The 10,934-nt window shown below is 39.9% G+C and overlaps 2 protein-coding genes across 5 annotated transcripts; one reads left to right on the top strand and one right to left on the bottom strand.

The window, feature by feature from the left end:
• Window positions 1-2,101: 2,101 nt before the first annotated feature.
• Window positions 2,102-5,294, bottom strand: LOC114942315 (uncharacterized). 4 transcript variants are annotated; one of them, XM_029317652.2, is made up of 4 exons: window positions 5,211-5,294; window positions 4,659-4,824; window positions 3,647-4,285; window positions 2,102-3,497 (listed from the first exon to the last, which is right to left on the bottom strand). In XM_029317652.2, the coding sequence occupies exons 3-4, from the start codon at window positions 4,261-4,263 to the stop codon at window positions 3,002-3,004; spliced, it is 1,113 nt and encodes a 370-aa protein (XP_029173485.1). In that variant the 5' UTR covers window positions 4,264-4,285; window positions 4,659-4,824; window positions 5,211-5,294; the 3' UTR covers window positions 2,102-3,001. The 4 variants fall into 4 exon arrangements, with proteins under 4 accessions (XP_029173485.1, XP_085343656.1, XP_029173487.1 ...); XM_085487530.1 differs by having other exon boundaries at window positions 3,647-4,250; XM_029317654.2 differs by having other exon boundaries at window positions 4,659-4,817; window positions 5,211-5,289.
• Window positions 5,295-6,002: 708 nt separating this feature from the next.
• On the top strand, window positions 6,003-10,920 carry LOC114942295 (uncharacterized). The gene is made up of 4 exons (XM_029317628.2): window positions 6,003-6,482; window positions 6,729-7,651; window positions 8,089-9,664; window positions 9,848-10,920. Exons 1-4 carry the CDS (start codon window positions 6,317-6,319, stop codon window positions 10,864-10,866), a joined length of 3,684 nt encoding a protein of 1,227 aa, XP_029173461.1. The 5' UTR covers window positions 6,003-6,316; the 3' UTR covers window positions 10,867-10,920.
• The last annotated feature ends 14 nt before the right edge of the window (window positions 10,921-10,934 follow it).

Genomic DNA, 10,934 nt, shown 5'->3' with positions numbered 1-10,934 from the left:
GCAATTCCATCTATTCTGCGCGAGAAGGCTGCTGTATCAATTGAAATATCGCCGTTCTCATCGCGAACGGATTCGCGATAGCGATTGAAAAGCAAAAACGATAAAGATAGATGCGGCGTACATTGGTTTGTTAGTGGCGGTGATGACGGTACAAACAATCTACCTAGACACCTCTCCGTACATTCGACGGCTGTGAAGCTGAAGTACGATCATAGCCGGGCAAGTTGTTCGAGTGAAAACATAAACGCGCGGCCGAATGTATTATGCCTGCGTAAGAAGCACAGGCATTGTTCTACATATATATATATATATATATATATATATATAGACGCGCCGCAGAACCGCGATCAACATGCCGCAAACATCTGTACCATAATCGTACAGATAGACGAACGCCAAAGCCGTAAAGGGGTCGTCAACTATGTACATAATTTCCAACTTCTCTGACTCTATCCGTTTCTGCAACGGACGATTCTCCGAAAAGCACCGAATCTCTCGACGCGGTCACCTCCAAATATATTCGTCTGACACACGAATAACACCGCGCATGGGAATAGTCTCATTTGTATTTGTATTTCGTATGTTGCTCTCTGCTCTCATTAATAAAACAGATGACCAACTGCAAAACAGAAAATAGCTCCAATCGCGCCGTGATACCGTTAAATCAAAGTGCAACTATTAGATACTTGCAAAAGTACTTATACGGTTACAAATATTTTCTTTTTAATTGCTCTCTTATTTTTAAACGTTGACCAAATTAAATCAGAATTGATAAATAATAATTCCGAATATAACTGCACGTTTAACGCGATTGGAAATAAAACCAGATAAAGTTCAGCTTTGTCGTTGATCATGTAATCATTACTTTTAAATCTTTTATACTATTTCTCACAAACAGCAGCGGATACAATATTCTGTCCGTATGTCTCACAAATCTTTTCGTTGTTGCAGCGATGTTTCACCTCAATTAAAGTGATAAAACATACAGTGGCGAAGATGAACTTTTCTGTGTACCTATTATGAAACTGTTTGGAAAGCTTTCCGATCGGAATAATTTCACTTGTCTCTAATTTCTTGTTATATTACTTAAAACAAAATTTAAAACAAAATTACTCTGATTGGACACCTTTCCAAACAGTTTTATAATACAATAGATACCCTGGTTCCGTTTTCAATAGCATTAAATGTGAAGTTATATTCAGAATTATGATTTATCAGCCATGATTTAATATGGTCAACATTTAAAAACAAGAAAGTAACTTAAAAGAAAATAATTACTAAGTGACTGCAACGCGTCATATATTTGTAACTTTATGAACTTTTGCAAGTACCTAATATTTACAGCTAAAATAAAGAAAATATAAGCAATCACGTTATTTAGCATGCAATCTGAATACGAAAAATATGATTTTTTTAGTCAGGATATATTCATCTAATCTCTTATGTCCAAGTTTTAATGATTCGTTGATTTTTAATTCAGAGAGTACATAATGAATTAAAATTCACAATTTATTTGCTAAGGCGAGTTTCGAGTTTGTTTCTCGAGCGTATGTAGTGCACAATCGATCAGCGATTTTCTAGAAAGTCAGACAATCGACTCTCTCTCATTTGCTGTCATGATCGAGACAATTTGATTTGGCTTCAATTCCATCTGTAATTCGGCTGACACGCACTTCTCGGCACGAAACGGTCAAAATTACAAAGTTCCAAATGGGGTGGGGACTGACAAGAACGCATTGCCCGTATAACAGCAGCCAGAAAATGCAGGAATGTGCTCCATCAAAGCAAGTCGCAGCGGCATGCTCTCCTATCATAACTTCAATGGTAAAGTCCACTTGTGGAGCAAGACGAATGCTAGTCTCCGCCGTCATCCTCATCTTTTTGCTTGCTGCTATATATTGGGTATCCTTGAACCAACAAGCGAACTCTGGCATGCGTCGACCAATGAGATTTCAACCACAACCTTCTCGTAATCCCACACCGAATACTGCAGAAGCGACTGAGAGATGAAGCAACATATCACTGACCTCTGATTTCTTCAGGGAAAAAATTTATAGGATAGTTCCAAGAAAATTTTACAGGACATTGAAAAGAGACGTGCTTATCTGCTGTAATTTTATTTATCGTTTACATTTTAAAAGATCTTCGTAAGTCGCCACTTAGAAGAAAATTACATAATTGAAAAATATTCTTTCAATAATAATTTCTTTATATGTATAAATAGCTACCTTGTTTTGACACTTTTAGTCGGAATTATCTTAATATGGAAATTTCAACAAATATTAAATTAATGAAGATATGGATGGCAAATAAATCTAAAAATATCAAACTAGGGCAATATCAGCATCGAGAGCAGCGTAATCCATAATAACAATACGAGTTTGCATTTCCGAGCAACAAGGCATACTGCATTTCATTGCTAGACATCGAAGCTATATATCGTAACAGCTGTTATGCGGTACATTCATCAAGTGTAAAAAATAAACATCTCAATCGTATACGTGTAATGAACTGAATACTAAAACAAAGAGCTACAATAATAAAGCTTTTGCAATATATCATATAAAACTAGTTTATTACGATCGATAAAAAATAGTATTGATAATTTGTTACGATGCCATCAGTTTGCGTCTCTTAAAATAAATCGCTAGATTTTTCTCTCGATTTTTACAGACATCGATAAGAGTTGCAAGAATAAAATGCATGTGTCATTTTATAATTTCAAAACAAATAATTATTTTAAATAATTATAAAATGGAAAATTGATTTTTTTTCACAAACTTAAAAAAATTATAAAAATTTTAAACGAGGATATAATTATTTGTAAAATGTATAGCAATAACATACGCTTCTTTTTTAACACACCCTTTCATATCTGCCAATAACACTCCCTTCGACTTTCTTCCCTTATCACGAACACGCGCGATAGAGCTTAACGTGGTACAAGTAGTATCGCGTACATCGTAGAGGATCAAATAAACTGCCAATGTACACAAAGGTTCTAATCGAGGCTACCCAGACCATCGAGCACGTGCAACATCATCCCCAGTTCTTCGTACGTGATTCTAATCCCACAAGCCGGGTTGTCATCGCAGATGCTAATATACGCCAGCAGTAGCTTGGCGATAATGTCTCGTTCCAAAAGTTCGCGCTTCACTTCCGGATTCTCCTTCTTCACGGTATCCAAGTAAAGTCGCAAAATATTCCGACAGAATGCCTCGACTTTCGGCAATTCACTTTCGTTGGGCATATTGGCGAAGAGAATGAGACCTAAATCGATCGCTGGCGAGCAGTACCTCATTGTTTCCCAATCGATCATCTTTACGTCATTTGGTTTGCCGTTCTCGTGCCTGAACAGCACGTTATCTCGTGTGAAATGACCGTGGCAGACGGTCGTAACGTCGTTGATCTCCGTGGCCAGACTTTCCATTACGTGCAGCTTTTTTTTTATTTTCTCAACGAGATTTGGCTCGAGTGATGCGGCACTCAAGTGTGTGCTACAAACAACAAGAGATCGAGGATATTTTACAAATCTTTACACTGATCTTTTTTAATAAATAAAATATTAATAATAGATAACAAGATGACAATATGTTATTATTATAAAAGTTATTTATTGTATTTATTGTAACAAAATATGATTTACCTGGCACCGAGTATCTGCTGAACGGAATATAAGCTGTCCGACGCAGACAGTTTTGCGTAGAATTCTCGGAAAATAGGAAACTTGCGCACTTTCAGCTTCAACCCTCTACCATGAAACGCCGCCAAGGCTTTTACGCACAATTTCAAGTGATCCTCGTCTAATTTACCGTTTACATGTGCATAACCACGCGCGACTAGATCCTCCAACACGATGACCGGTCGACCATACCGTCCCAAGTCGGACAGATAACACTTCGGCAGACCGTCCGTTCCGTACTCGAGTGTCATCTTGCTGTAAAACATCTCCTCGTTCTGAAAAGCACCGGGCGGCGGAGATTCCTCGTCTATCTTGGGCAACTTGATAACAAGTGGGAAGCTGCAGGTTTCGCCGGAAAATTTTACGCGCGCCGTCACTCGGTACAACCTGGTGGAATAATCGCGCTTTCCGTCGACGAGGTGCTCCACGTCGACGGAATCGAACTCGACAAACTCCCTCGAGCCGGTCTCGCAGAAGCGACGATCGTGTACCATCTCCGGTATCAATTCTCGACTTATGAAGTCGCAGTCTCCGCACCGGCATTGCTCCCCCGACTTGCTGCGGAAATCTGGGTCGGCCATAGCGAAAGGGAAAATAATATCGCTGTAATAAAACACGGCAGCAATTAAGGACACCGGCACTGCGAGAGCGCGCGCTTAAAGCCGGAAAGTCGAGAATTATGAGGAATTTTTTCTTCTTTCTCTCTCTCTCTCTTTTTTTCTCTCCATGTCCCCGTTCTCGTCCTAATAACGTTGTCGCGACGAGTGCCGCGCACGTTAATAATGTTTATCGTCACGAAATACAACGAGTCGCCAGAATAATTAAAAACATTTTAACCGTGTTGCTGGCCCCGAGAAACGAATCGTGGTGCAACGTAGACGAGCGTTTTCGCTAATAACCAAATAGATGATACGAGCAGCTCCCGCAATTATACACGAATTAGTGTAAAAGAAATATTTTATCAAATATACTTTACCCCAGCGGATTCTAGAGTCACTCGTACAATTCCCTCTGCTGTAGCCCGTTGCTAACTAAAGGTTTACTATCTCTGTTACACAACCGGAATAAGGTCTCCTCTTTATTCGCCTCATTGACAGTCCTTCATTCATTTAACTGACTGATCCAATCAATAGTTCTAAAAACTTAAATAGAAAATATTACTTTTTCTTTTAGCCATAACTTTCATTAATCTGTATTATATGTAATAATTATATCATCTGTTCAATCTATATCTTTTATTTATTTGTAAAGCACTCACTATCAATATCAATCTTGAATAAAAAAAAAAGAGAAAGATACTAATTTTAAATAAGGAATGTCACATTCAACGCGTAGGTCTGATATACTAAATAAAGTCTAGTCACGTTTCCTCTTTTGGATTTGTTCGACAGCTCGAGAGATTTGTTTTTTCTTGTCACAATAATTCATTTAACCGAATAATTCGTCGGATATTGTTATCCGTCTTACGAAAGATGGCACACATATCAAGCATTATATATATATATATATATATACACAATCACGATACCGTATTTAATCAATCTCTTAATTAGAGACGTCCGCGTCACGCCACGAGGGACCAGCCCAGCTGCACGTAATGAATGAGTGCTGCGTAGAAAGTCATAGCACGATGAACTGTATCTTCCCCACTCTTTCAAGATAACGAAGCCGGCTTTCATTGGCTTTTAATGACGTCGCAAACGAGTTTACTCCGCGAACGAGACGTGACGAACCGTTTAGCTCGCGTCCCCGTCGTCTTAAGTATATTTTCATCGGCACTTAATCCGGAAAAAGGTATCGATCGTAAGAAAAGTGGAAGTAACTTTAAATTGCGTTACAGAGATTACCGTCTTATTAAAGAAATTACTCACTCTAATCGGATCTGTATAACTAATCGGATTTATTTTAACCAGGTGACGCGTGAGTTTCGGACTTTAAAATGCCGAAAGAAAAATTGTCTCTTGCCACGTCCGTCCTAACGAACTTGAAGCTTCGAGCGGAGAGCATAAATTGTGAAGTTTCCTTAGCGACCGTACATTTAAAATGCGGAATTAAAGATGTTTGCAGAGCTGAAAAAAAGCTTTATTTTATACAGCAAACACTTTTCTCGAACGCTTTGAAAGGAAACACTTTACGATTATTTATGCGCGAACAAATTTTCCTCAACAATATATAAACTATCGATAGCGTAATTTTATTTTAAACGAGTTGCTCCCAACTTCAAACCTTAACGAAAGCACCGAACATCTCGTGCTTGACATTTCTACATCATTCAAATCTAAATTTTCAAGTATAATTTTTTTAAAATTGCAAAGCACAAAAGAGAGAGGAATAGAAACGCAATAATGCATTATTAATCAGCAACTGAAATAAATGGACTCGACAGCCGCAGTCGGGATCTAAATTCCTAAAACAAATCAATGATCTAACCTCTGATACCGAACATCTCGTGCTTGACATATCTACATCATTCAAATCTAAATTTTCAAGTATAATTCTCTTAAAATTGCAAAGAACGAAAGAGAGAGAGTAATAGAAATGCATTATTAATCCGCAACTCAAATAAATGGACTCGACACCCGCAGCCGGGATCTAAATTCCTAAAGCAAATCAATGATCTAGCCTCTGATACCGATGATTAATTTACCTTGTAACGTGGCCTCGATGTCACAAATCGCACCCTATCAGAATGTTCCTGTACAGACGAGTCAGTATAATTTCCCCACATACCAACAAAGACAAACCAATACTCAGCAGATGCAAACCGCTGCATGCGGTCCGTATTCCGGAACTTCTCAAGGTAGAAAGTGCCAATCAATAATCTTTAACCATATTACATACATAACTTAAGTTAATTACAATATTTTATTTAAAAAAAAATTATATACCTATCCCTAACAGCACACATATCCCGAAGACGTTCAGAGAACATCCTGAGGATATTCTCTGAATGTATTTCGGATATGTTGTACTATTATTCTAGGGATACATATAATTTATACAAAACATCGAATCGCTTCCTCTACTCGGACTTTTCTCATCCAAGGACCCTTCGCTCAAGTTTACCAGCCAGACACTTACGTAACGCAGCAATGTGCGCCGCAACCGGTAACAAATCCATGCCATCCGATCTTTCAAAGCCAGTGCAACCCCCCAGCGAGTCATCCCAGCTGCGGCCAGCTGCCGCAAAATATTTTGGATCAGATTCGTGCTTGCGTCAGCAACACCGCGCCCATTTTCATTCTGCCCGGTAATTGTCAACAATCGCCGACGTCTCAGCAGCAACAGCAGCCGATTTTGCCGCAGGCGACGATGGGTTCGCTTCCTCCGACAACAGCAGCGTATCCACCTAGCGGATTAACTTATCCGGCCACATATTACCCGTCACCGCCCTATCCCTATCCTTATCCCTTACCTATGCCGTTTTACGATCCGTTTACTCGCGCGCGAGATACTGCGCAGAGCTGCGGATGCCGAAGAAGGGACGTCGACCTGACGGAGGTCAGAAGCGTCGCGCAAACTCTCGGTTGTGCTTACGACCCAGCTCTGGACGAGCACCATTGCGTGCCCACCGTCGACGACATCATCTGCACGAAGAGAAGCTGCCCGTCCTCGCTGCATCTTCAAGCACTGGCTTCTCAGTTTCTCTCGATGCAGGGTATCATTGCGTGCGCCGCCACAAGATTAATATTGCGCAAAGTACCTGGTTCGAATGTAACCACCACCATGGAAGACACGATGGCGAAGGCGCAGAAGGCTATAAGCGTCCTGACGAAGGATCAGCTGTTATCAGAGTCGAGGAACGCGCAGCAAGTTAACACGCTGATCAACCTGCACATGACGGCCAATCCGCCGCCTAATATCATTCCCATCCTCACTCTGGTGCAGCTGAAGATGAATCTGCTAAAGGCGCAGGTCGAGGGACTCGTCAACCAGAAGATAATGGAAACTCAAGGCGTCGGTGTGGAGGTATTATCATTAATTCGCGCGTTAACAATTTTATTCTCATACGTTCATTCTTTTCTCATCAAAATAATAAATATAATAAAATATAATTCTTTATTTTATATTTTATAATTTATATAATTTTTTTAATAATTATTTTATAATTTATTTTAAAAACTGATTCTTTTTTTATTTTACATTTTTAACAAATATAAAAATTATAAAAAGAAAATAATAAAAAATATAATTTCTATCGTATTTTAGTTATCCAAAAAAATAGAATAGGAATTAATATTTTAAAATATTTTAATAAAGAGTATATTTTTAAAATAATTTAGTTCCATTATATTGAACAATTAAAATGATAAAATACAATTGAAGAAATGAATATATAAAATTATCAATTTAAATATCAGTATATATATATATATATATATATTTGTTTATATACTTATCCCAAGGTGGAGACCGATCTCATAGATCCTACGATTCTCGCTTTGAAGTCCGACGCCGAGCTGCGAGACTTCCTGTCGGTTTTGCGACAGAAGGAATGCGACGAGAGGGTGAACGTGAACTTCGCACCCTATCGCTCGCAGCGTGCGATCGCGGAGACTCGGCTGAGAAATATTCAAAGCAAGCTTCGTCAGGTGGAAATCGAGTTCGATCGTAGACGGTGCGCGATGCTGCCCGCGCCAACGTTGACGTCGCGCATCGTGCAACAATTCTCCAAACCGTGTTACTCGGCAAGATTCGAGGATTCCAGAAGATTATACATAGGCGCGCTACCGCAGGACATTCCCCGCTCGCCTGATCCGTTCATCCGCGTACAACCGCGGAGTCCCAAGAGGCTGCTGCTGAAGCCGTGCACGAGCAAGTCCGAAACTAAGTCCACGCAAATCGCTGCCCCTGTTCCGGCAACCGGCAATCCGTCGAAAGCCACGGAAAACGACGCCGGTGCAAGTTCCACGAGGGATCAATCCACGACGGCCGACCTTCAGCCGACCTCCAGTACGGAGACCTGCACCTGCGACAGGACGACGTCGGACGAGAGCGTCGGCGAGGCTAAAAAAAAACTCCAATCGAGGATAGTCGAGATAAACGAGAGTAGCGTCGAGGAACCGTCGTCCTTGATGAAGCTAACGTCGAAAAGCCTGGACCTGGGGACTCCGACCTGCGACGCGAAAGGCTGGATAGCCGAAGCGTATATCAATGTCGAGGAGGATGAATCGGTGAGGACTTTAACGGGATCGATTTGTGAGTCACGAGATGCGACTGAGATTCGAAGAAACTCGGGCCGAATAATGGATCGGCAGGAATTTACAAGTTCGGCGGATCCGCGACAGTTTGAAAAACAAGGAGAGACCGAAATCGCAATTTCGAGAAAGAATGAGGCAATTAAGAAGTACGACATTGAGACCGGGCGCTCGCAAGGTGTCTCGTCCCCGAAAGCTGAGCAAACGGAGATGAAAACCATAACTATTGCAGAAGTCACGGACGTTGAGCCAATTTCGGGCGCGCAGGAAACGGAGCGAAAATCACCGAACGACTATACTTCATCGCTGGAAATTGCGTTAAAGCCGGGGAGAGACAGGCACGAGAATGAACAGGAAGATAAAAACGGCAAAATCTTACCCGCGAATAAAACGATGGAGTGGATCGCGAATGAAGTACCAACAAGTAAAATCAAGAAGAAAACGAGATTTCGCATTTCGTTGATGACGAATATCGTATATAATAACGAGAATGACGAGTATCGAAGTAAACGGAAAATTGATAAGAAAATAGTGACAAGAGGGATGAGTAGAATTACCGATCCGGATATTGAAGAATTGGATAAAAACAATTTGATGGAGAATCTAAGAAATACCATCGCGCACAATATTACCGGAAAAGATCATTCACAAAACAAGGATCTTTCGAAGCTCCGCGTCGATCGTCAATGCCAGACTGCATCCGAGGAAAATAAAACAACATCCGCCTCTTTGTTAAGAATAAATCTCTTTCCTCCATTCAAGAATCTACATAAATATATGACAGGTAAGAGAGTCATTAACTCAGTACTTTCTATACTTAGAAAGGGAACAAGGATAAAAACAATTTTCATTTTATAACTTGTAATTGCTTTCAATTAAAAAAAAGCATCAGAAAATAAGTGTAAAAATTGTATAGAATACTTATTATATATAATACAGGATTTAAATCTTTCAATTTCTCATTCAGATAATGAGAGAAGCGGAAACGACGTAGGAGTTTATCCAAGTCCGATAACGAAAGCGGGAATTACGGCTAGGAAACGTTTATCCCACTGGAACGATGTCGCAAAAAATCCCCCGGAAATTCGTTACAAGGATAACGCGCGTTATCCGCCTTCCAGCATGGAATGCGAAGAAAGTTTTATTTCGGAAATGTTCTCCGTTATCGTCAATCGCGTGGTTACATTCGTCAATAAAGTAATTACATTGAACGGAAGATTACGTAAAAGTTTAATCATCGACGCTCCGATAAGTCATCGTCCCGAGCTAATTTCAAAGGATCACGATCCAGTCGCAAGTATCTCGGATCCTCCCTTTGACACGAATTTTGGGACACCTGGTACCAGCAAACGTGATTTTCGCGACGCGAGTTTATTACGGATTTCTACCGAAGCAGAATACGGCAGGATACATAAAATAAGACACTCGATAATCCGAGATCAAGAAAATAATACGGAATGTTTATTGATCGCTACGTCGAGCCGAGATTGTGATCTGATACGTGATTTGGGACGTCCTTATGAGGTCCAGAGAAGTCTTCTTATACGCAGTCGATTGAAGGATCGTTCGAGTACGCAGGATCATCCACATCCTTTTTCGCTTTTAAAACGTACTGGGAAAGGTGTATCTAAAGAATTTCGTCAAGCGAAATGTATCGAAAATGTAGAAATGATCGAAGAAAAAAAAGCATGTAAATTAAGACGCAGCAAAAAATTCTGGGCATTATCGGAAGTTCTAAAAACACACGATGAAGTATCAAAAATGAGAGAATATAGTACTGAAATTAAACAAGTTTTATGCGAATATTCGCACGAGAATATTACGAATAATAATACATTTACTGTGCGAAAACACGCAATTGTTGATAATATCGCAACTGACGATGAACTCGTGATAAATGTTCACGATTATTCCGGATTGCAAACCGAAATAAATACGAATACGTACGAAAATCGCGGCGTATGTTTATTATTGCATAGCAATTGACGAGGGGGTTTATATAACATAATTATATAATATATATATATATAATTGCTAATTCGTGGAATTATAAA

Source organism: Nylanderia fulva, unplaced genomic scaffold (assembly GCF_048542155.1).
Source record: "Nylanderia fulva isolate GAGA-0341 unplaced genomic scaffold, ASM4854215v1 Scaffold57, whole genome shotgun sequence".
In the NCBI taxonomy this organism is placed as follows: domain Eukaryota; kingdom Metazoa; phylum Arthropoda; class Insecta; order Hymenoptera; family Formicidae; genus Nylanderia; species Nylanderia fulva.
This window is presented reverse-complemented; position numbering and strand designations above follow the sequence as displayed.